Source organism: Muscardinus avellanarius (assembly GCF_963383645.1).
Source record: "Muscardinus avellanarius genome assembly, chromosome: 22".
In the NCBI taxonomy this organism is placed as follows: Eukaryota; Metazoa; Chordata; class Mammalia; order Rodentia; family Gliridae; genus Muscardinus; species Muscardinus avellanarius.
The window spans coordinates 12763616-12790879 of record NC_137808.1 but is presented as its reverse complement, the minus strand read 5'-3'; the positions used below and the strand labels follow the sequence as shown (position 1 = coordinate 12790879).

Sequence of the window (27264 nt, the reverse complement as noted above, 5' to 3'; positions counted from 1 at the left end):
AATAAAATAAAATAAAATAAAGTCCTAGGAACTTAACATCATACAACAAGGACAAGGGTAAGAGATGGATTAGACCAAACTCCCCAGAGAAGTTTATGAAGTTAAATACATTCTGTTTTCTCTTACTATAAATAGGAACAAAACCAATAAATTTTAGCAAGAGATGAATTACTGTGTGTGTGCGCGTGCATGTGTGTGTGTGACTAAGGATTGAACCCAGAGGTGTTCTATCTCCAAGATACACTCAGCCCTACTTTATTTTTTATTTTGAAACAAGATCTTGGTAAGTTGCTGAAGCTGGCCTCTACCCTGAGATCTTCCTTTATCAGCCTCCTAAGTATGGGGATTATAGGCATGTGCCACCACGCCCAGCTTAATTCCCTCATTTCACAAGTATTTACTGAACTCCTACCGAATGGCAGGAAGATGGAGTCCTTGCCATCTTAAATATTAAAGCCGAGTGAGGGAGGAACATATTAGCTTAGTTTCCTCTGGTTTCTGGAAAAATCATTGCTAACACTGTGGTTTACAACCACACATCTGATTTTCTTACTGTCCCAGATGTCAGAAATTTAAGACGTATTTTATAGTGCCAGGAGCAAGGTGTTGGGAGAGCAGTATCCTCCCCATACATCTTGGAGAGAATCTATTTCTTACCCTCCTAGATTCTAGAGTTTTATTCTGTACATTCCTGGGCTCCTGATCTCTTTCTCCATCTTTAAGGCCCATGATGGAGAATCATCGTATCTCTCTCTAACTTCTCCTGGGTCCAATCCAACTGCCCCCATCCTATGAAGACACTTTGAATTGCCTACCAGGTCGGTCCAGGTTTCCACCTCAGGATCCTTAACCATACCGGCAAAACCCACTTTACCTTATTACAGACCTGGATATTGGTAGAAGGGTATTATTTAACCCAACCTACCTATTAATAAAATCATTTTAAAGTGTCTATCCCGGCATGGTGGTGAATGCTCGTAATCCCAGTACTTGGGAGGCTAAGAGGATCATAAGTCTGAGGCCAGCACATCGCAATTTAGCAAAACCCTGTTTCAAAAAAAAAAAAAAAAAATAGGGCTGGGGATAGACTACAAGCGTAGGATGGACTGGGTTCAATCCACAGTGATATCAAATACACACACACACACACACACACACACACACACACACACTACACATTGCTTTTCTCCTAAAATTAAAAAAAAAATACTAAAAGAGAACAAGTCTACTTTTAATCACTCAGAACCTTAAAACTACTTCAGAATAAATGGTGTTAGATGGATTAATTTGTACTCTACAGGTTCCAGATGCCAGTATCTGTGATAAAAGCAAAGGAAGTATTAGAGTTAATGAAAACAAAACATAAAGGAAACCCTGGTTGGTGGCACAATGTTTCAGTTCCAATTTGAAGTCTAGGGAGATTTAAAATCGCCATTTAAAAAAATTAAACAGTGAAAATAGGAAGGAAAAAAAAAAACCACGTAATTTGGAAAGACGTGTTAGCCTTTCCGAATCAAGAAAAAGTTTCAGGTAAACAAGATAGTATGCATATGCATAAAAACAGAACTCTATCACCAGACATAATTTTCTAAGCTAACATAAGATCCACAGGTAGAGAGACACGATGACATCTCTTACAAAACTAACAGATATAAAACAACATTCTCTCATGTATGACATTATTGGCGTCTTTACCCCCGGGGCAATGTTTACCCTAGATTATCCCCTTTAAATAGCAATGACTTAAAACTTAGAGCAAATTTTTTTCTTTCCCAAGAATATATACTTGGTTCCTCCTTTAGGACAAATCAAAAGGGCCATGTTCAGTCACATCCAATTTGGATAAATAAAAGTTAATAGAAGAACTAGAGTATTGCTCAGATTTGATATGTGTTCTGAGAATAATAATCATTTCCATTTAACACAAAAGGTCTTTTGGAGATCCTATGCTAATTCAATAGACACATTTAAAGGGTGAAATGTTAATGTTGAATTTTGACAGGAAGCTGAAACTTTAGGGTAGACAGCGAATTCTTAATCACACACATATAATTTGGAGCCACCTCGATGACTCTCGTCTGTCTTTTCTTAATCCATTACAAAAACGAAGACATTATTATTTAACTCAGAATCTTTGGTGCCGAGAATCAGGAGTGACATCAGTCAAAACAATGTGATTGCTTAAAATAAATTTAACAGTGGCATTTCTAGTTGGTGGATTTGCTAGGGGTGAAATACCTCTGTGTAGCACTCTTGATTTTTCTGGTTGATTTCTGCATTATTTTAGCGTTCTTCTCCTTTCCCATCTCTCTGGGGATTGCTATTAAATATATGTCTCTTACGATTACTGTGTTTCCTGGCTTGTAGGCTATTATGTTTGTTCCTGTGTTTCTCCCAATATATTACTGCTGTTATGAATATATGAAATGTCAATAGTAAATGTTATCACACGGTTAGGAAGGACAGAACGATAATAATAACGGGGGCAGGGCTACTGTGGTAGTGTGACGGTCTAATCAACACCCCATGCTCTTGGAAGATACCTCAGTAGCTTCTAGGAAAGGCGGGCTTATCAAGTAAGAACAGAACTGCAGTTTCCAGGTAGGGTGGCCCACACCTAGAAACCCAGTACTTGGGAGGCTAAGATAGATAGGAGGATCACAGGTTCAAGGCCAGCCTCAGCAATTAAGGGAGATTCTCAGCAACCTAGCAAGACCCTGTTTCAAATAAAAACAAAACAAACCAGAAAAACTGGGCGTGGTGGTACCTGGGAGGCTGAGATGGGAGGATCGCAGGTTTGTGGCCGGCCTCAGCTACTTACTTGGTGAAGCCCTCCACAACTTAGTGAGAACCTGTTTCAAAATAAACAATACAATCTGTCTGGGGTTAAATAGCTCAGAAGTAATATACCCTGGATTCAATCCCCAGTACCACAAAAATAAATAAATAAATAAATAAATAAATAAATAAACAATAAGTACATAAATAAATAAACTGTTAGGGCATACAGCTCAGAGGTAGAATGGGTTCAATCCCCAGTACTACACACACCAAAAAAAGAGAAAAAAAAATAGAACTACAAAAAACCTTAATAAATGGTAGTTGATTATTTTCAACAAAATAACTATAGTTTTCTGTCCTATACTTATGCCCCTTCACAGTGGAGCTTTAGAGCTCTTGTATCAGGAGAAAGAGCCTTTTCTCTACCCCTCAAATCGGGCTTGTCGCATGACTTGTATCTATCAAAAGAATGGCTCAGAAGTGACACCGTGGGGATTTCCAGCCCAGGCCCCAGAGCTCCTCTTGGAATATAAACAGACACCACGTGGACGAGCCCAGACTCACAGAGGATCAAAGGCCACCTGGGTAAATTCAGAGGAGCCCAGTTGTCTTGGCTGAGAATGTTCTCGACTAATTAGACGTCAGTCACCTCTAGCTAACCACAGGTGGCCGTCACCCGGGCAAACCCTGAAGGGTGGTACGGTGCACAAGAGTCCGTCCTACTCCGCCCAGCCGCAGAAATGCCCCTAAATACGTGGCTACTTGGTATTTCGATTTCTCTGAGTCAAGGTAGCTTGTTACAAAGCTACCTGATCGCTTCGTGGCTATCTGAAATGTTAACTGATACACAGGCTGGGTCAAAACAACGGGCTCTGATCTTCTTTGGGATATTAGAAGGGAAAGAAAATATTACTGAGGTTATTTCACCTTTTACGTAATAGTCTACTCCTGTATTTCAACATAGCAACTTTTTCAAGAGAAATGACACATTTAAGGCGAAACGTATTTCAAATTTAGTCTTTTAGATACTATAAGCGAAATTTAATAAAAATAATCATTTATTGTTTATTGGGGATGAAAGCCGTCATGTTCTACTATGAAATGTCATATTTGAACTTCTACAAATGTAATAAAATTAATTTTATTAATTATATCTATTTTTCTACATATCTATTTACCTATATCTTAATATATTTATATAGGTATAAATATAAATGTATATCTATACACATATACATTTTAACCTATAGATCTCTGTATAATTATCTAAAAAAGATAAATAGCCTCTATATAGATATATAAAGGCTACTATAGTATATATCTTTGGGATTATAATTTCCCTATATTAGCCATAGAGATCACCTTCAAAACTTTAGTATTTAGTCATTCCAATAAAATATGCATTGTGCATTTTGAAAGTTGTTTCACCTCTAGAAAGACACACAATGCCAACGTATTTATCGGTCTGAACTCAAAATAAGAGGACACTTTACCTGTACAAGAGTTTATGAGTGGCAGCAGAATTACCAGTTTCCATAGCAACCTCATCTCCACTTGCTAAGGTAAAAAAATCTTCTCCCATACAATCAGCAGGATTCTTCCACTCAGTATCTCAACAGTCTGAAAGAAACAAAATTGTCATGAAATGACAAACATACAAACATGAGGATTGTAATGCCTCTATGACGGTCATTAGATATTGATTCAATTTAACATTAAGATACAATTATCCACCATCAATCAATGCAAATAGCTACATTTATCATATATATATGTCTTGCGAAGTTTCACTAGATTCGGTTCTTATGTTTATGATTTCTATTTATACCTCATATATTATCTGCTGTGGCATTTGTTGTTGTTTTAAATGAGTTAGAATGGTACTTGAATGAATTCGTTCCATGTAGATTAAATATTCATTTATTTAAATTTTTGTGGTTATGGGGATTAAACCTAGGGAAATTCTATCTCTGAGCTATACCACAGCCCTATTTTTAAAATTTTAATTTGAAACAGGGTCTCACTAGGCTGATGAGAGTCTCACTACTTGTCGAGGCTGTCCTAGAACCTTTTATCCTGTCTCGGCCTTTCAAGCAAGCACTGGGATTACAAGTATATGCCACCAAGCCTGGCTTCATTAACTTAAATTTAAGTTCAATTATTTTTGAAATGTTAAAGCTGATAAAAGCATATTAAATCAAGTTCTACAGTGCTTCTGGCGGGCTGTATTTTTGATTATTAATTACGAGAAACTATCTTAAAAATGGTAGCAGTGATTTTATAAATTTCATAGATTTTCTTCATGGTTTATCAATATTATAGAGAGCACAGTCATTAGAAAACATTAGCTTTCCTAATGTTAGTATAACTTAAACTAATATTGTACTTCAAAATTTCTGCAAGAAATCAATTTCTGGCAGTGTTATCTCTCAGAAACAAAACCTGCTTTTTCTAAGGGGTTACATCGTAATTTTCTCTAATTTATTTTGACATTTAAGCTATGCAGTGATAAATGAAATCAAGATAAAGTGTAACTTTGGCCTTTGCTTCAAAAGGAAAGTCTAACAGAAAGGCTGTAAAAGCTCACATTCAGAAAAATTGAGAGTGAGCTCAGAATAGCCTCAGATTATATTTGATAAAAACTTGATATAAACTATTATATATAAAATGATAAGACCTTTTCGGAAGTTTTAACTTAGTAGAAATATATTTTCTTATACTCTTAAATACCTATTGGAAGTATGGAGAATTTAAACTGGAAGATAGTAAATAATGAATAAATAATGAAATATTTATTTTCCTTTTTTTTTTTTTTTTTTTGCACTGTGAATTGAACCCAGGGGAATTCTACTTCTGAGCTCCACCTCCAATAATATTTTATTTTCATTTTGAAAAAGGATGAGCTGCAGAGGGTCTCACTATTGTTCTGAGTTTACATTTTTAAAGACTGAAAAGGGTCGATCTGATGGAGACCAGGGCATTTCCAGAAGACGAGAAAGAATCTCAAGTGGCTAAGACCTGTAGGCCACAGTAGGGGTATAGTACTTTAGGATTATAGCTGGGGATTCTGTAGAGAGTGAAATAAAAATTGAATATACATTTCTGGCTGCTGTCCACAAAGGAAAGAATGGAGAAAAGAGTAGAATTGTGCAGATAAATTAAGGGTTACTTTTGTCATTGGAGAAAGGGATGCTTACTTTAACTAAAGTAATGGTTTGCAAGGCAAAATAAATTAAATTGCTGAACAGCCTTCCTGCCTCAAATATTTTTCCCCCTACCCATCTGAATATTATCCCCCAGAATTCTCTTCCTAAAAGAATTTGGACCAACTATGCCAATATGCTAAAACCTTTAGCCATTCTCAGTTGCAGAAACATCAGAAGTCCTTGGAATGGTATTCAAGGTCATAAAGAAATGGATGACCTTTTTCATAACCGGTTTAATTGGGCTTCAGTGACAAAGATCTGTTCCCACTCACTTGACACAGATTCCTACATTATCCCTATATACACGCTATTTGATTTGTATTAAAAAACCCATAGTACCTGTAAATCCTTTCAAAACTACGTGATAGTAGCAAGACCATCTTATACCAGTTTTCCCCGAACAATTCCTGTTTACTCAAATGTCCTGGCAGGATTATTAATTGTACTCTTTTTTCTCAAAAAAAAAATCTAGTTTACAAGATAAATTACATGGTCCACTTGTTTAATGGGTATTCATTATTTTTTCCCCACAAGACATTCTTGTCCTTTTATTTACTGTTGTTGGTAGTAGAGATGGAACTCAGGGACTCGTACATACTAGGACATACGCGGCTTTTCAAATCTTACTGTGTGACGGAATGTCATTGTCTCCATTGCCCAGGCTGGCCTCAGACTAGAGACCTTCCTGCCTCTGTGTCCAGAGTAACGAGAAAGACAAGTGTGTGTTACCACACCCAACTTTGTCCTTTGTGTGTATGTGTGTGTGTGTGTGCATGCACGCATGTATGTGTGTGTGTTACTGAGAAATGAATGGAGGGGAATTCTACCTCTGAGCTACTCTCCCTCCCTATTTTATTCTTTATTTTGAAACAGTATCTGCTAAATTACTGAGGTCCTCACTAAGTTGCCCAGGCTGTCCTCAACCCTGTGCTCCTCCCATCTCAGCCTCCCAAGTACTGGAATAACAGGTGTATACCACCCTATCTGGCTGTCCTCAGCTCTGTGACTTTATTAGGGGCACCACTTCCCTATATAACCTGGGTCCACACAGTTGGAATGGTACCAGCTCTATCTTCTGGCTCCAGGGAAGAACCTGTAACCAGGGTTTTGTGGGTCAGGAATCCATCCCTTGATGACCGCATCTTGTATAGAGATGGACCATACGCCTTAACCAAAATCCATGACGGTCAAAGCCAGGACCTCCGTCCATATTCTCAGGATGAGAGTGTAAGCTTTTCCTTAAGCTTTAACTATCTACACCTTTTGAACTGGTCTGTCAGGCTATTTCACAGCTGTTATCTTGATCAAGACTGAAATTATGAGCCAGATGTGGTGGTGTGGGCATGTAATCCCAGTACTTGGGAGGCTGAGACAGGAGGGTCACAGGTTTGGGAACAGCCTCACCAATTTAGCAAGACCTTGTTTCAAACTAAAAAATAAAATAGGACTGGGAGAGGGTAGCTCGGAGGTAAGATGCTACTGGCTTCAATCTTCAGCACCAAAAAAATTAAGAAATAAAAATAGAAAGGGCTGGGACAGAGCTCAGCAGTAGAATGTCCCCTGGGTTCAATCTGCAATATTAAGAAATAAAAACAAAAACTAATTTGAAGCCAGGCATGGTGGCGCACGCTTATAATCCCAGCATTTGGGAGGCTGAGACAGGAGGATCACGGTTCGCAGCCAGCCTCAGCTACTTAGTGAGGCCCTCTGCAACTCAGTGAGACCTTGTTTCAAAATAAAGAATAAAATCTAGGGCTGGGGTTGTAGCTCAGAGGTACAAGGCCCAAGGCTTCCATACCCAGTACCGCAAAAAAAAAAAAAAAAAAAAAAAAAAATTTAATTTGATGTGTTATCTCATGCAGAGTTCAGATCTATGCACTAATTAGGTGCTAGGTTTTTGTTTGATGTTTGAACAGCAAACATAAACCTAGTAATGTGAGGACTGGGGGGCGACGGCTGAAGTGGGACTGCACGTCCCTTGCTGTTACCACCACCTTCCTCTTACCTAGCTGAGGAGTAGTTAACAGGGGTGACATTTATAGTCACTTTGACTATCAGCTTCCTCCTTTGAAGGCTGAACCTAGGAACCATTTTTAAGCCCCGTCCTTCCCCAGTATTCTAAAGCCGTGTGATTCAACCCACTGTACTGCTTCATAGCAAACACTGCCCTTTATAACTGGCTGCCTCTCAGCAAACGGTAAGAACAGAGCCAGAAGGTATTTTATTTGGCGTTGCTCTATAAAGTGGGCTAAGCAGCTGATATTTATGCATTGGTTACCAACTGCAAAAGTTCCACTTGGAAAAGTTGAAAGTGCCCGAGGACGGAGACTACTTGAACCACACGAGAATGCTCCGGACGAGGAACGTCTGGCTTTTTCCGCACAGAGGACTCAGGGACACAGTGCAGCGGGAAAGAGGTCCTGTTCGGTGGCGTGCGGATCGGCCGCTGGTCCCTGGCATCCTGCAGGTCACTTCGACAAATGGGACTCAGAAAGAAAGGTCACTATGTAAACCTCACTTCAAAGAACTTCTGGGAGCTCTAAAAACATTTTATAAACGTTCTCTCTCACTTTGGGCTGAAGCTGAGATTGACAGGCCGTATGCTGTTTTCAGTGGTGCTTGGTGCCCAGAGGTAGGTAGCTGGACTCCTAACCTGTCTGCAGAGCTAACTGTTCTCTTATTACTAGGTTAAACTGTGGATTCCCCGGATCGTGTGTCTTCATTTATTCTTTGTGGGTTTTCTCAGTGCAAAAGAAACTATTTTAAATGCTCTAAAAATATGAGAGAGAGAGAGAGAGAGAGAGAGAGAGAGAGAGAGAGAGAGAGTGTGTGTGTGTGTGTGTGTGTGTGGATATCACTTTCTTGCAATTAAAAAAAAATCCCAGCAAGGTGTGGTGGTGCATACCTGTAATCCCAAAATGTAGAACGCGGAGATAGGATTGCAGTTTGAGTCCAGCCTGGAGAATTTAGGAAGACTCTCAGCAACCTAGTGAGACACTGTTTCAAAACAATAACAACAACACACACACACACAAACAAAAAACAAAATAGAAAAAGGGTTGAGGGACATGGCTCAGAGGTCTAGTGCCTCGGAGTTCAAACTTCAGTATCACAAACCAAAGAACAAAATTTCTAAAATTTTATTATGTGACTCTTTATGGCTTTGGAATCTCTGAAAATTTCTTTGCGGATCCCTGTAAATTAGGTTTACATAGTGACCTTTCTTTCTGAGTCCCATTTGTCTAAGTGACTGTAACTCTAAAATACATTTGAATGTGAGGTTTTCAATATAAAGATGACAGAATTTTACTTCTCTAACCCCACACATATGTATGTGTGTATAACACCGTGTTAAATATATACAATATATATATATATATATATATATATATATATATATATATATATATATATATTCAACACCATGTGTTAAATAGAAAAGAAAGAGTGGGTCCTGGATACTGAAATGGCTCCAGACGGTGTCTCCTGCCTTTAACTGGCCTCTTTTTACCATGTGTCTTCCATAGATCTGTATCTTATCCCAGAAGGCCAATAAGGAAAGAATTAAGAAATCATTACAGTTGCAAGGGTCTTCCTTGGTGCTAATTGTGCTTGACTCAGACAATACCGACAGTTGATTGGCTTCAGAAAAATCACGTTTGGGAATGGTGCACTGTCATTCTATCCGTGCCCTGGTCCCTAAACCGTTGTGCGCGCAGCCACCGTTGACGGGGTGCTCAGTGGTGGCCAGGCCTGAGGCGGTCACTGCCATGGAGTGAGTACCCAGCGTCCCAGAGATGCCTTCTCTCTTCTGCGTCCTTTATAAAAGAGTTTCCCAGCTTGTCTTTACGCTGAGATTGAGGGATATTCCTCTGACTAAAAAGTCAGGCTGGAGGTGCCGGCAGAGCGTTGTAATAAACTTTTGCAATGAGCTCGTAAAGGATTCGTGTAGGGTCTTAGCAACTACACTTAATGAGCTTCAGGGAAGACCAATGATGACTTAAAATGCTATATTACATGATAATGGAGAGAAATGGAAAATTATTCCTGTCCAACTCTCAACACAAGTTTGTTTTTTTGTTTTTTGCTACTGAGAATTGAATCCAGTGGTGTCTGAGTTATAACCTCAGTCCTAAATTTTTATTTAACTTTGAAACAGGCTCTCACTCAATTGCTGAGGCTGGCCTCAAAATTGTGAGCCTCCTGTCTCATTCTCCCAAGTGCTGGGATTATAGCTCAGTGGCCACCGCACACAGCTGACATAATGCTCTTTGATTTCTGAAAATACATCTAGATGATGCTAAACTGGATAGTGGAGGATCGTGAGCATGCGTGTAGTTTATAGGCACCTTCCGGCTGATTACTAATGACATCCTTTTCTAACCCTACGCACTAGCTGAAATGGTTTTTCTCATACTGGTGGTGACGGGAGTGGGGGGACGGCTGCCAAATGGCTATGGTTACTGCTCCTGGTCCAGGGCAACGCATAGCTAGTTGAGGAATATTGCTCTAATATATTGGCCGACTTCTCCTTTGGGTCCTGTCTGAGTTCTGTTGCTTGGTCTATCAGGAAACCACTGTTGTGAGTTCGCGATGCCTAATAGACTTTCTTCTCCCTCCTATTTGTAACAACACTGGTTTGACGGGAAGAAATTTCACAACAAAATCTGGATCCGCTTTCAGCCAGCAGGTTCATCAAAAGAACAAATGTGCTCAGCACTAATTGCCCTTTTGTTTTTAATTGGCCACTTAATTAACTGAATCAAATTCATCAAGAATCCCAATCCACTTTCTTCAGGTAGCTCCACTATGTGACCTCAGGGCAAGAAAAATACAGAGTCAGGAAGATGTGAGTGAAGATTCTTTTTTTTTTCCGATTTTTTTTTAAATTTTATATTGGTGCACTGTATTCATACATCATAGTGGGATACAAACTTTTGTAGACATACACGCACACATCGCCCAGTCAGCCCCCACCCGATCCCCACCCCATTCTCTCCCCATCCCTCCTTCCCATGCTTGGCTTATTGGTTGACATCTAGTATTATAGCAATTTATCCAAAATTAAAAATGATAATCTCACATAACAGTTTCATTTGTCTGATACCAAGCTTTTGATGACTTAAAGATAACATTTCAATATTTCTTTTTACTTTCTTTCTTACCAGAGAATATTTTTTTTCTATTTTTTTAGGTGAAACTATCATATATTTATATATTTATTTTTCAGAAAAAAAATCTATCCTAATATGGAAAATGGACTCTAGATACCCAAAACGATCTTGAAAAAGAACAAAGCTAGAAGATATATATTTTCTGATTTCAAACCATATAAAGCTACAATAATTGAAACAGTGTAGTACTATTCTAAAGGCAGATATATAAACCATTGGAGTTAAATACAAGCCTAGAGCTAAATTCTTCCCTATATTGTCAAGTTATTTTTGACAAGGTTTCCACGAACATTTGGTGGTAGAAATAATAATCTTTTAACTAAATATTGTTGAAACATAATAATTACATGGAAAAGAATAAAGTTGGACCCTTACCTAATCCCATATACAAATATTAACTCAAAATAGATAAAAGACCTAAATATAAATCTTAAGACTATAAACTTTTAGAAGAAAATCTGGGTAATAAAACCTCACAACATTGAAATTGGCAGTGATTTCTTGTATATGATTTCAATGGCACAGGCAACAGAAGAGTATACAAACTCCCTAAAAAATAAAAAAAATATTGTATATCCAAAGACAATGTAAACAGAGTTAACAGTTACTAATAGAATGGGATAAAATATTTCACAAATGCTATATCTGAAGGTATATTAATATTCCAACTAGAAATCCTAAAAATTAACAACAATAAAGGCAAACAATACCATTTAGAGATAGGTAAAAGACTAACATAAATAATGAATCTCCACAGATAACCAATCTTAGTTGTCTGTTGGATGGAAAATCTTGTTTCTCTGGTTCTGGTGAGTGTTACCTATTTCTTCTTTGTAGTTAATCTCTTTGAGTATTTTCTCTAGTGCTGGTTTTGAAGACATAAATTCCTTCAGTTTCTGTTTGTCATGGAAGCTTCTTAATTCTCCATCTAATTTGACAGAAAGTTTTGCTGGGTAGGAAATTTTGGGCTGGAAGTTGTTTTCTTTCAGAGTTTGGAATATGTTACTCCAAGCCCTTCTGGCTCTCATGACTTGGTTTGGGAAGTCTGGAGTGATTCTAATTGGTTTGCCTCTGAATGTCACTTGGCCCTTTGTTTTTGTTGCCTTTAAGATTCTCTGCTTGGCTTCCACATTGGTCATTTTGACAATTACGTGGCATGGGGATCCTCTTCTCCGATCATGTCTAAAGGGAGTTCTATAAGTTTCCTGGACCTGTGTATCAACCTCTTGCTCTATGTTTGGAAAATTTTCTGCTATAGATTGTTGATCCCTTTGGTTTCACTTTCTTTTCCCTCCTCTATTCCAATTATTCTTAGGTTAGCTCTCTTAAAATGGGCCTATATTTCTTCAATATCAGATTCCTGCTGTTGGATATTTTTTTCTAGATTAGAAACTATGCGTTCATTTTTGGAATGATCATCTTCTAAGAGCGAGATTCTGTTCTCCATGTGGTCTAATCGGTTGTTTGTGCTTTGAATTAAGGCCTTTACTTCATTAACTGCATCCTTTATCTCTTTTTGGCTCTCTCTGAGTTCTTTTCGAAGCACCTCTATTATTTCTACAGTTATTTTCCTGATTTGCTCTTCTAGAAATCTCTGATTTTCTGTTTTATCGGGTTCTGATGTTGTGGGGTTGTGGGCATTCATTGCTCCAGTATTATTCCTCTTTCCCATGATTTCGGAAGTTTGTGCCTTCTCTGGGTTCTTCCCTTGAGTCACTATGACTTCACTTAAGGTGCTCTGGATCTCGAGTCTGTAGTATCTCAGACCCCACTACTCCTTTACTGAGTTGTATCACAGAGTCTCCGACCCAGAGAGTTGATAGAGGCTGCTTTAGACTGTGGGGGGTGCCAGGTTGCACGTTCTCCTATGGTGTGATATCTCTGCCACCGCCCCTTCCCCACTGGGTCAAGTCCCAGGGAGTACAGTACTGGGATTTCTCCTCTGTGGCCCACAATTTGACTCACTGTTCTTGAGTACGCAGATGTAGCTGTACTGGATTCGGTGAATTCTCTGCTGCTGCCGCCGGTGGCAATATGGCGCCACTGCTATGCCCTCGGTCATGGTTTTGATTTCCACTCTGAATCCCTGCAGCGTGTGCTGAGCTCAGCCACTGGGAGCTTTAGATGCCCTCTGCGCTGAGAAATCCTGCCTGGCTGTTCCGCAGCGGCTCACCTCGGCTTGCTGTAGCCATCCGGTGAAGTCGCCGCTGCCACCGGCAGTATGGCGCTGCTCCCCTGGCCTCGGGCGTGTGGCCAGTGTATCTCCTCTGTGGCTCTGAGCTCTGTTCTCAGTCTGCTTTCTCTCTGGAGCCTGGTGATTTTTTTGTTTCTCTGGTGATGGTGTTTTCTGGCTATGAAAGGCGCTGATTTTGTGGTAATGGAGATTAGTTGTTAGCGGGGCTCTTAAGCCCCGCTTTTCTCGGTCGCCATCTTCCCGGAAGTCCTGAAGATTCTTAATAACTTGTACAACTCGTTTCCAACCTCAGCGTTCATGAAGTTATTTACCATTGACTTGAATCGATGATAAATTAAGCTGGGCAGGGTGGTGCATACATGGAATCCCGGTACTTGGGAGGCTGAGGTAGAAGGATTACAGGTTCGAGTCCAGCCTCAGCAATATTTATTTATTTATTTATTTATTGATTGATTGATTGATTTGTGTGTGTGGTACTGAGGGTGGAACTCAGGGGCCTCCAGGCTATATTCCCAGACCTATTTTTACACTTTATTTGGAAACAGGGTCTCTCTAAGTTGCTTAGAGCCTCACTAAGTTACTGAGGCTGGCTTCAAACCTGTGCAATCCTTTTGTCTCAGCCTCCCAAGCGCTGGGATTACATGGGTGTCCACCATGCCCGGCTCGAGACCCTGTTTTGAAACAAAAAAATAAAATAGGGCTGTGGGTGTAGCTCAGAGGTAGATGTTTCTGGGTTCAATCCTCAGTAACCCCAAATAATAATAATATTAATAACAACAATAATATATAATAATTATTATATTATTATATAATTATATAATTATTATATTATATAATAATATAATAAACAACAATTATATTATTATATAATAATTGTTATATTATTATATAATGATTATATTATTATATAATAATTGTTATATTATTATATAATAATTATATTATTATATTATACAATAATATAATAATGGTGATAATAATTATATAATAAAATAATAATAATTATATTATTATAATTTTATTATTATTATTATTATTATTATTATTATTATTATTATTTAAAATACATACGATCTAGGAAATCCCCTACTATGAAGTCAGGCAAAGAGACAAGATAAACTGTACCATTCTCTTCTTTTGTTTTTAGAATAGAATGTCATCACTTAGGCTAATTGTTATGCCAACCTCCCCAAATAAGCAGTCATAATAAATGATAAATTAGTAGAAAGATGTAGCGCCGGCTTGTGTAATGCGATCATAGAAAAAGTATTATTCCTCCTAGAGAAGGCATGATTACATGTTAGGTTGTTAAAAGCTTGAAATAAATGCAAATATGTTTGTAATGGAAACAGTCCGAATCATTTCTACATTTCTTTCTTTCTTTTTTTTTTTTTAATCTTTTTTTCAGCAGAGAAATCAAGCCGGAGAACTCAACTCAATCATCGAGACAGTTTCTCTCATATGCCTTTCGCTTGAGGCCATGGAGTCTTTCAGAAAGAGACCGAGGTGAAGAAATTGGTTTTAAGACGGCTGAAAAATCGTGCTTTCAATGAATTTCCGAATTGAAAGACACTCCAGTTTATATATAAAATATAGGCCTACCCTCTACTTTCATAGCTAAGAAAATGAAGCTTCGAGGAGGTATGCGGTCACAATTCAGCTTTGACCTAGAATAAGACCTGGGACTTGCGAGGAGATTGAGAGTCCTACTATGCACTGGTCTGGGCCTGTGATAATGGAAACATAAAACCCAAACATTCCCAGCATCTCTGGGACCTGGGTTGATTCCTTTTACTATTTGCAAAATGCTGGTAATTCTATCCACTGAAAAGGCCCTGGGCATTGAGCAGAATAAGCAAATATAGGTGAGCGACACTATGGATAATCTGTGGTCTTGATTCTCCGTTTCTCAAAAGGTGATAAAAAAAAAATGACTGGCTAAGCTGGGTCAAATCTAAGCTTACTTTAATTCTTTTTCAGAAGAAGTCAGTGGATGGTTCTTATAAGCCTTTATGTCCTGGGCTGAGTGATTTGAAGGTTTTTTTTTTTTTTTGCTGTTGTTGTTTTTTGTTTTTGTTTTGTTTTTGCAAGGTGGAGAAGAGATTATAATAGAAAGTCTTAAACGAGCAGGTGCAGAAAGGGAGAGATCTTGATGAGCGTCTTGAAAAGCTTTAGCCTCTAAAACCGAGTGTTTCCTGAAGCAAAAAGCTCAATTGTTTTTGCATTCTGTGTCGTTTCGGGCAGGGACAGAAAGCTGTGCTGGTTTCCGTTCTCAGTAAAGAGCTGAAGAACAGAACGTATGCATTCCTTATTAATGCTAAATCAGAAGTGGGAATTCTTTTCTGTGAAGGAAACACTCTCTCACCTTTCTGGACCATTTGTCCTCTGTTTCTACTACTGAACTATACTACTGTAGTGTAACAGCAGCCTTAGACACAAAATAAAAAAATGCGAGTGTCTGTCTTGTAAAAAAGCTTTATTTACAAGAATAAAAATTTGGTAAAGAATAATTAATCCATGGGCATAGTTATCCAGTCCCTGTGCTAAAGTTTAGCCTGGAGGCAAGTTTCTAATGGTAAGTTCTCAGCCCAAGCATTTTAAATACTTGACTGAAGTCTGGACTTACAGAAAGCTGGACAAGGTAATGAATCTATCAGGTAGCAAAAAATCAGAAATATCTGGATTGAGAATCATGGAATGCTCTGTTTCAAAATAGAAAATAATCAAGGCATGGTGGTGCATGCCTGTAATCCCAGTACTTGGGAAGCTGACAAAGGAGGAAGGCAGGTTGGAGGCCAGCCTCAGCAACTTAGCGAGACCCTGATTCAAAATAAAAAGGGTTGAGGATGTAGCTTGGAGGTAGAATACTCCTAGATTCAATTTCCAGTGCCATTTAAGAAGGAGGAAGAGAAAGAGGAGGAAAAAGTTGACATAAATGCCTATATATTATGCATAAAATTAATAATAACATATCTAAAAAGAAAAGCTTTTTTTTAGTTTTTTAACTTTACTTCTTTATAAAGTCTATATTGAAAAATAGAACAAGGCCGGGCGTGGTGGCCCACGCTTGTCATCCCCGCGCTTGGGAGGCAGAGACAGGAGGATCGCGCGGGTTCGGAGCCAGCCGCGCTGGCTTAAGAGACCCTGCTTCCAAATAAAAAATATAAAATAGGTCTGGGAGTGTAGCCCAGAGGTAGAAGGGTTTCCAGGAACCCCAGTACCACAAAAAAAGGAACAAGAATATTTATAGTAAAATACATGTGACAGGCATTTTTTATTTTGTTTTGGGGGCAAGTATCAATAAACTTAGGTGGGGACTAGAATTATTGCTGCAGAGAAGGAAAGCATTTTATATTTTTATATGTTAAGAAAAAGTAGTTGGGTGATAGGCACTTTTTTTCCCTTTTTTCCTGCTTTACTAGAATTGTCAAACTAAAGAGAAGTCAAAAGAGATAAGTATAGGCTAAGATTTCAAATAAATCTGATAATATTTAACAAGAGTATAAACTAAGTGTTGCCCATATGTTTCAGTAATTAGTTGGGTATGGTGGTGCACACCTGTACTTGGGAGGCTGAGACAAAAATTTCAGTTTGGAGGCCAGCCTCCGCAACACACCGAAATCCTCAGTGACTTGATAAGACTCTGTTTCAAAATAACAAATAAAACAGGATTGCGGGTCTAGCTCAGAGGTGGACTGTCCCTGGGTTCATTTCCTAGTACCACACACAAACAGAAGAAAAAAAAAATTGGTCAACTTACATTTTTTTTTTATAGAAGAGTATGGGGGGAAAGTGGTTTTACCTTAATTCGAGTTAAAACACAAAAATCGACCAGGTGAAATTAGGTGGGTAACTTAATGCTTGTTTATCTTCTGACATAGTTGAGAAAAATCCAGTGTAGCAGAGGATGTGTTAATAAAAGCATGGCGGCCCCCACAGGGCAAGGGCTCTTTCCTTCCTGATCTTTGCTCCCGTGCTCACTTAGGGGGACTGTGTTCTCTTCTGTGAGACATGGTTTAAGAGCAACTGAGACAAACAGAAACGCTCTCCTGGGCAGAAGGACAGGGTAGATGAAGTGGCTGGGAACCATGACTTATGAGGGTCACTGGAAAGAAATGAGAATGTTTAGCCTGGGGAAGAAAGGACTGAGCAGGCCGAGGAGAGCCATCTTCAAATATTTGAAGGGCTGCCTTCTGGAAAAAGGATTATACTTATTATGTGTGTCTCAGGAGAGCAGGACTGAGAACAAAGGGGTAGACATTTCAGGGCAGAAAATTTCAATTCACGTCAGCCCTGAGCACTTTAACAAGTGGAATTGTATTGCCAGTAGACACACACACACACACACACACACACACACACACACACACACACACACACTGGTATTCTGGGATTCCACTGTCCAAAGCTATGCCTAGTAGCTTTGCAACTTCGGAGAAAGTGAAGCAGACTGCCTCAGCCTGGGTTCATGATAATTAAGATGGAAAACATATCCTGGAGTACATATAAGGATTCTATGAAGCCATGCACACAGAGAAAGATAGCGGTGGGGTCCTCTATGTGAGTTACTCATGAGTAAGAGTATATAAGGTGTAGCTAGATGATACCTTTCCTGGGCTGTGATAAAAAGACAAGCTGGAAGTTAAACTAAATGACCTCTTAAGCCTTCCTAGATCAGTAGCTTTTTATTCCTACAGAAAAGTAGGAAGTTGAAAAGGCTCCAAACTAGAGGTCATTTACTGCTGGTCCAACAATCATATTCACCCAGTGGAGTGTTTTAATAGTGGGAAATACCCCATAAAAATGAGCATATTGGCTTCTCTTCAAATATCCAAAGATCTGACACTGCTGGGCCCACATTTTCACAGAGTTAAGACAAAATCAACAGACATTAACTACAATAAACATTAAGTGAAATTGGCAATGTCCAATCTTACAGACCTTACAATATTTCCCCCCAAAGCGTACTCTAAGAGATGCTGTTAAAATTTTTGAGCACCGAAAAAGAAATTTCTCCTATTAGAGTTGTAAATGGGAGATTCCTCCATTGTTATAAGCAGTGCTAACGGATCTTAAGCTAAATATTCACAGTGTAAGAGTTCCTATAATATGCTTTGGGGGTGTCTTGGTCACGGCTTAGAGGAAGGAAGACCTATATATTCACAGTTTTTGGAGATTTAAGTTACTGTCCACAAGAGGCCATGTCTGTGGAGTTCAGGGCATGGTAGCAAGAGGCAGAGAGAGAGAGAGAGAGAGAGAGAGAGAGAGAGAGAGAGAAAGCAAGTGCTCTGCTCTCATATCATGGAGCCCAGAAGCAAGGAAGGGCCAGCAAGCTAAGAGAATTCAAAGACCAAAGCTCAGTCCCCAAGGCCACACCCCAGGGACTCACCTACCGAGATTACCACCCAGTAAATACATTTTAATGGGTATCGTTTGATTAGACTGCAACCCTCATGACTATATCAGCTCTGAACATTAATATATGAACACTTTAGAAGACAGTCTATATGTCTAACCATCACATGAAAAAAGTTAGCATGCAATAAAATATAAAGTTCAAGGTGGAATATAATGTAAAAATCTGCTTCCCACGTGGCGTCTTTGTCCTTACCATGCCGATGCACATTATACAACTTCAAGATGGAGAAAGAAAGCACATTTCCCAGCTATCAGGGGTTCTGGAGATTCTGTTTTCTATGGTATTTTTTTCCCCAGGGTAAATGTCCAACAGAATGCAGGTTGGCAAAATCTAATCCATATAAAAGGGCCTCCAAAAGTAAATGAAAAGGTCTCAGCATCCCAGCTCTGGCAGTCGCTAACAATGCCATTTGAGTAAAAGTCTTGTAACCCATGAAAGCAGGTTGCTCACAGTAAATTTGAGGAGACCGATATTTGCCTAAGAGTTTTCTTCTAATTCTTATAGATCCAGTTAATAGTGGGTGTGACAGTGTGCTCTGAATCTCACAGAGCCCAAGAGATACATGATCTACATTATGAAGTGCTTTCTCTCCTGCAAAATTGCTCAACAAAATTGGGTGGGTGGTAATTACACTCATGCCAGAGTATCTGTTCATCTAAGATGACCCACCTTCTTTTCCTTAATGAACAGAAATGTGAATTTTCTGACCCACACTGATAAAGAATTACTGAAAGAATATATTTCCATATTGCCAAGAATACACTAAATTTATGCAGCTATAAGATCCCTATTGATAAAGAATATTTTTTTTTCAAACTAAAAGAAGGAAAGAAAAAAATATATCATGGAGCATTCATAGCAGGATGTATGCTGATTCTATTCTATCCCCATTGGCTATCGTTCATGGACCTCAGTTCTTGGGTAACTGGACCTATTTCCTCCTCTCCCATCACCCTATCCACTGATACATGTTTGCGCTGGCACAACCGACCTCAAGGAACTAGGAGTCAACTCAGGAAGAAACTGTGGTTGGCTGTCAACAGTGAGTCTACAAAACTCAGGGAACTTCCTTTGCCATTAAGAGGCTACAGTTCTAGAAATAAAAATAATAACAGATAGAAAAGACAGTTCATTTGGGAATAAGGAATGACATTTTAGTTTTAGTACCTTAAGTGTCCTTGGCATTCAGAAGCCTTCGCAGCCTGGATCAGGCTTGGCTTTCTGGAAGGAATCTTATTCCTGCTAAATCTGCAGACACTGAGCAGAAGCATGCTGTGACACTGATGACCTGCCTGGTGCCCAGCTCTTTGCAAATCGTTTCCAAAGGAGATATAAGATGCAGACCTAAAATAGTCACCTGCCCAAGTGATAAGAAACTGTCAAGGGCAGGGGACTAAGACAGCCCAGATGTCTCAGCATCATGTGTCTTCTCTGCCTGATTACCAAAGGCAGGCACCTTCCAGTACCTGAAATTCAGGTTTACATAAACAGTATCTAGGCTTTTGTAAATTTACAGTGTGAAAATCTCATTCTCAAATATATCTCGTTTGGATTTTTCAAAATTACCCAGAAAAAAAAATGTGAAGCTCAGGGGGCATAACTTTCTTATAACCACGGAGAGTTAAGTGGTCCTACTCACTTAAAAGCACTGTTCTTCATTTCACCCCTGCTAAGGTTTGCATTTAGAATGTCCTCTAGACCTCAGGTGATAGACCAGGCAGCCATTTTGGAGGTGGAACTTGGGTGCTGGGGAAGGAACCCTTGGAGCATGGCCAGTGTTTCTGGGGCAAGCTATTGCAACTTCCAGTTTTTCCCTCTCTCCTTTTGCCACAAACGGATATAACAAGCTCACTCTTTCTATCTCTGCTTCCCACCATGGTGCCCTGAAGACCTGCAGCCCTGGCTCCTGCTTAGAAGCGTAACATGGGATGAAAGTCTTCAGGACCATGAGCAAATGCATTCTTCTTTCTTATCCAAAATAATGAGCACATATATACTCGTGTTCTTCAGGTACTTTTGGTCATAGCAGCCAGGATGTTGAATGAAACAGTCCCCTCTAAATGTAGGTGGCCTAGAACTAAACTCTTACCCTAAGATGTATCCAGATCTAAGCAGAAGTAATGTGGACAACTGACAGTATGGAGGGGATGAGGCAGGATGTGGAGACCTCACCTAGAGACCTTTTGCTGTGTTGGTAGGTGAGTACTGGGCACTCGGATCAGCCATCTTGAAACCTCCTACCATTGACATTTCAACCTAGCCCTTGCCTCTTACAAGGTAAGACCTGTAACAGGTCATCACACAACTCTTCTGTACCTCATTTTTCTTCTCAGAAAAATGGGGAAATAATAGTAGGTTCTCCCCGAGTTTTAAGAAAAGGCATAAACTTATTCACGCAATTGCTAAGAATATTATCTCATATAGATTTGGGGCTTAATAAATAATTACATTATATTGTTATTATCAAGTGGAAAACCATCTACATTTTAAAGAATACATTATTTCAAAGATTTCTCTGTTTTTATGTTGGTCCTTCTTCTAGTAATTTTCCAATTTTTGCTTGCTGCAGAGCTTCAAAGATCTTATTCTGTAAAGATTTGCATTGCACCTTCATTTAATCACTTTGCTTTGAGTAAAAGAATGAGAGGTTTATGGTATGCCTGTTTTTGTATGCAAAAACACCCGGTGTTCTTGTGTGGTCGCTTTCTCAGGTTCTTCTTGTCCTTGTACATCGGAGACATTACATTGTAAGAATTCAGTGAATGAACCAGTGATTGGTTGCTACTTGTGTTTGCTGTAAGTACATGACAGGGATCTGATAGAAAAAGCTTTCCAGAAGCTACAATAATTTGCATTACTCTTCTTTGTGTTGTCTTGATAAAATTTAGCACAGTCTCCTGGAAAGATGATATTCTGGGTCTTTCATTTTAAAGAAAAGGAATGAAGAAGAATAAGTGTGCTTAACCTTGGCTAACTGCCATAGAGTGACTGTCACCAACACTTCAAAACTGAAAGGGAAGTGTAGGAAGAACCCTTTTACACCAGAATCATTTTGGGCAAGGCTACCACCCACACACATCTCCGCGGATCTATAAACAGACATGCGCGCCACACTCAGCCTTCTGGTCAACCACAGGCCACCTGTGCAACAGAGATCCCATAATTCAGTAATGGAGCTGAGCGTTTTATCAGCCAGTGACACTGTGCCTATTTCAATGACTCAGCACCATGCAACACTTAAAATTACCAGAAGTGGGTGTGTGTGTGTGTGTGTGTGTGAGTGTGTCTGTGTGTTAGTAGAGATTGAACCCAGTAGCATTCTACCTCTGATATACACTTGCTGCCATATTCATTTCTTAGTTTGAAACAGTGTCTGGCTAAGTTGTAGAAAATCATGTTAAATTGGTGAGGCTAGCCTCTAACCTGTGATCCTCCTAGCTCAGCTTCCCAAGTCCTGGAGTTACAGGCATATACCATCACCATGCAGGACTTTTGATAGTTGATAACAATCAGAATGACTGTTGCTGGTTCCTGCATTTGCTATAATTTTATTATATTAGTGTATAGTCCTTCTGTATTGTCTCTGACATCTTATGTTTATTGTATTTCTTAGTTGCATCAGGAAGCTTTGTGAATTGAGTGAGCTGTACCACTGAGGTGTGCATGAGAACACTAGAGTGTTTGCACAGTGGAAAAATTGCTGAGTGACACCTGTCTAAGGACTTGTCCTTATTGTTACCTGATGCATGACTGGATGTATATGTATATTAATCTTCATATATGGATATGTATAATTATACATTATTTATACTATATATAGATTGTGTATCTATGATGGAATATATATTATGGAATATATGTGATGAAATAATATTATGTATTATATATGTATGTATATGTATATATGTATATGTGTATATATACATATATATATCATATATCTATATCTATCTATGTATATATAAGACCTCTGAGCTACACTCCCAGTCATATTTTATTTTTTAATTTTTTACTTTGAAACAAGGTCTTGCTAAGTTGCGAAAAGTTTCAAAATTTAAGTCTATATATACACACACTTTACTGGGGATTGAACCTAGTGACCTTCTAAACCTTCTACCTATGAGTTATTCCTCCCACCGTTTTTCTTTTTACTTTTGAAACCGGGTCTCACTAAGGTCCTCAGTAAGTTTCTGAGGTTGGCCTTGAACCTGGAAATATCCTACCTTTGCCTCCTCAGTACTGGGATTACAAGCATTCGCCCTCATTCTTGACTCTTTATGTAACTTTTTTTATTCATATGCCTGGTGTGTCATCAGTGGCACAGCTGATCTTTAGACCCCCAGAAGAGCTGCCTGTCCAGCAAAGGGCAACACTTCGGAGTCTTCCTGGAGCCTCCACTGCCATGAACTTGGGCTTCAAAATGGGAAGTGATACTTGAAGAGAACCCATTTCTGGCTTCTCGGCCGGGAACCAAAGAAGACGTGAATTTGAAAAGGTATTGGTCATGCTGTGAGATATTATTTCAAGGTTTCCGAGTGCACGAAATATAAGCACAGCTGCATATTTCGGAAACTTCGGGCCCAATCTGTTTGTCAATTCCCAGAATACGCTACTTTTTCGGAGGATGTATGCATATAAATAAACTAAATGCATAGAGAAAAGTGCAGACATCTTTTCTTTCCAAATCGCTTCCCTTCAGTCTACCTGACATCAAGTCCCCGACGTCCTGGCCAGAATGGTGTTTCCGGCACAATATTGTTTCTGATTTGTCTACTGCCTCCGGGGGACCTGCCTTTCAAATATCTAATGTGAATTTTCTCATGAATGCCAATGATGTATGTTACATTTTTCCTTCCAACTCCTCCTCCCCCGGGCGCTCCAAGTACTTCGTGACTACTTTCAAGATATCCTTAAGTAGATGAACAGCAATTGCTTGTAACGGAGGGCAGGAGAGGCAAAGGGCATTTTTATTGGTTAGGGGAAGATTTAACTTCACTGACACAGCACTGACTGGAAAGTGCTATAGCTCCGAGGGGCTGCCGGACCGTCACCTCTGTCTCTCGGCATCGCCGGAGGGTCCCTGGTGCCACCCGCCCTAGGAACTTTCTTTTCATCCATTCTTGCGGGGTAAATCCACTTGTGTTTAGTGAGCAGTGAATACTTTATTCACTCCCGATTCGAACCAGAATACTGGCTTAATTTGCTTCCCTGTCTTCTGGGGCTAAGAGCTCCTCACTGAACACGCGTACTCCAGTTAACTCAGGAGAACAGCCCCCTCAGTGGCCCTGTGCTAGGCTGAAGGGCTAACTGGTCCTGTGGAGGCCAGAACACTGGTGCCTGCTGCCTTTTATCAGGACTTGCCCTTTTTGCCCTCCATCCCAGCACAGAGCTCAGTAGAAAATCTGACTTTAAGCCAGGCATGACGGCACATGCCCTGAAATCCTGGCACTTGGGAGGCTGAGACAGGAGGAGCTCAGGTTTGAAGCCAGCTTCAGAAACATAGCGAGGTCCTCTGCAAATTAGTGAGACCCTGTTCAAACTGATAAAACCTAAAATAGGGCTGGTGGTGCCACTCAGATGTAGAATGCCCTGAACCCCCCCCCAAAAAAAATTGACCTTAGGTGACTAGCTATTGGCAATAAATACCCTACTTACCTACTTCTAAGCCCATGTGCTGAATTTCTCTAACCTAGGAAAACATCATATTACCTTGTAGCACGCTCTGTAGGCCTACTATGTACAGGTAGAATACCATGACATGGTCCTGACAAGGTCAGAAAGTTTAATAATAAAGGCGGTATCAGAGCAGCCCTTAGCAGACGTGAGCTGTATGGAACCTCTTCAGGCTGTCCCTAACCTCAGTTTTCCAATAGACAGGCAGACAGATAGGCACACAGAGAGAAAATTTCCTTTTCTATTATTTATATTCCATAGTTATTACTTTATTTTTCAAAGACTCTGGGTTATGTAACATCCCATGCTAAAGTAATAACCTATATCTTATTTAAAACATGACTCCATAAACCCATTTGGTGAAACACACCTGTAATCCCAGTACTTGGTTGGGTGGGGGGGGGTGGCTGGAGTCTGAGACAGGAGGCCAGCCTCAGCCAATAAATGAGATTTTCAGCTACTTGGTGACATCTGTTTCAAAGTTAAAAAATAAATAAAAAGGATAGAGGTATAGCTCAAATGTAGTATGACCTTGAGTTCAATCCCTGGTCCACAAAAACAAGCATCCACTGCTTTCCTGTGTTTCTTTTGTAGTTGTTGATAAGCTAACTTATATAAAATTAATTCTTCTATAAAAGCAGAGAAGCAGAGGCTGCCCTACCTACGTGCTCATAGAAGCATACCTATATAGGTGGACTAATTTCTTTATTAAAAACTAGTGTCTTTTATTGTTGTTGTTTTTGTTGTTATGGTCTTTCTTTGTAGTACTGGAGATTGAAACCCAGGGGCATTTCACCTCTGAGCTACACCTCTAGCCCTATTTTATATTTTTTTTTACTTGGAAACAGGGTTTTGTTTTGTTTTGGTGGTACTGGGGTTCCTGGAAGCCCTTCTACCTCCGGGCTACACTCCCAGACCTATTTTTACATTTTTATTTGGAAACAGGGTCTCCTAAGCCAGCGCGTGCGGCTGGCTTCCAACCTGCGCGATCCTCCCAAGCACGGGGATTACAAGCGTGCGCCACCACGCCCAGCGGAAACAGGGTTTTAATAAGTTACTAAGGGCCTTGTTGAGTTGTTGAGGCTGGCCTCAACCTGTAGCCTTCCTGTCTGAGACTTTCAAGTATGGTGCACACCACCATACCCTGCTAATATTTTTTAAAGACGTTTAATTGGTTACTTAGCCAGAGTATGAGACCAACAAAGGTTGGTTACCAAGCCAGTTACCAGTGTGGTCCACTGGACCTCAACTTTGGGTAGCTCACCGGGAAGGTAATGGACAAGGCTTAGGTACCTCAATGAAGGGACAAGAAAATGGCTACTCGTTTTTCATTTCCCTATCCAGGACTGATGGCTGGCAAGTTTGAAAGGTATTAACTCTTAGGTACTTATGCTTTTGTGTGTGTGTGAAAAAAAAACAAAAACAAAATAAGGTTTCCTAGGCAAGGAAATAGCCCTCTATCACAGGGTGCTAAGTTTCCTCAGTATCCGCCTTCAGGGATACAGCAGAAGATGCTGAGGGATGGAAGGGCCGCTGCTGGAGATTCATTAGGGCACAGACAGTATTTGCTGCAATGATTAACCCCCTGTCATCATTAGACATAGGGTGAGGCGCAGGCCTTGAAATACAGTCAGAGCCTTTTACAAACATTGGGCTCTGGCAAGGGTATTTATTACTAAAATATCAAACTTATTACTACTAATCAATCTTCTTGTTCTGCAATTGGCTTTTTCATTAAATAAAGAGAAGACAGAGAGGGTACGTGTCTTAGGAGATGAATCGCACTAAAAAGTGCGATTTTAAATTTGCCTTTTAAATGTATCTGTGCGAGTGGGAAGGTACTAGGGACGGAACCCAAGGGCATTGTACCTCAGACCTATACCCCAAGACCTATTTAATGTTTGTTTGTTTTTTAATAGGGTGTCCGTAGGTTGTTGAAAGCCCCTGTAACTTGCTGAGGCTGGCCTTGGACCTGGGATTATCCTGTGTAATCCTCCCCAGTACTGGGATTATAGGCAAATACCACCATGCTTGTGACTCAAATTAATCTTAAACTGTACATTAAGAAAATATATTTCTACTTATGTGTGTATATATTCACAAGATATTACTTTAGAATTTTTTTTTCTTTTTTTTTTTGGTGTTCCTGGGGGTGGAACCAGAGGCTTTCTACCTCCGGGCTATACTCCCAGACCTTTTTAATATTTTATTTGAAAACAGAGTCTCACAAAGTTGCTGAGATCCTCACTAAATAGCTGAGGCTGGCTTCAAACCTATGCGATCCTCCTGTCTCAGCCTCCCAAGTGCAGGGATTACAAGCGTGCGCCACCACGCCCGGAGTTTAGAATAATTTTGATAAAAAGTTTTAATGCCAGATGTGGTGGCATGATTCCAGTCCCAATATTTTGGAGGCTAAGACAGGATAATGGCAGGTTCACAGCCAGCTTTAGTTACATAGTGAAGTCCTTAATGAATTCCTGTTTCAAAATAAAGAATAAACAATTGGACTGGGGATGCAGCTCAGAGGTATAATGCTCCTGGGTTCATCATTCTACACACACACACACACACACACACACACACACACACACACACACACAGTGGAGATATATATATATATATATATATATATACCCTTAAAACCAATTAATATGTCCCCAGTAACTGTCATATTAAAATTATTGCACCTACCACACAACACCACAAACATATTGAAATCAAGGGAAATATCTCATTTATATAGTAATTTCCATGTTGATTAGAATGTATTTTACATTTGTATTTTTAATTTATTTTCAAAATATCCACCAGAATAGT

At 39.5% G+C, this 27264-nt stretch overlaps 1 protein-coding gene across 1 annotated transcript in view; it reads right to left on the bottom strand.

Moving 5' to 3' along the window:
* The window catches only part of CNTN6 (contactin 6), a gene marked incomplete at both ends in the record, with an annotated part of 215468 nt that extends 211139 nt beyond the window's left edge, over window positions 1-4329 (bottom strand). The window contains one exon of the mRNA XM_080718223.1: window positions 4275-4329. Within this exon, the coding sequence (XP_080574349.1) occupies window positions 4275-4329 (55 nt within the window). The remainder of the gene's footprint in view (window positions 1-4274) is intronic.
* Window positions 4330-27264: the final 22935 nt, after the last annotated feature.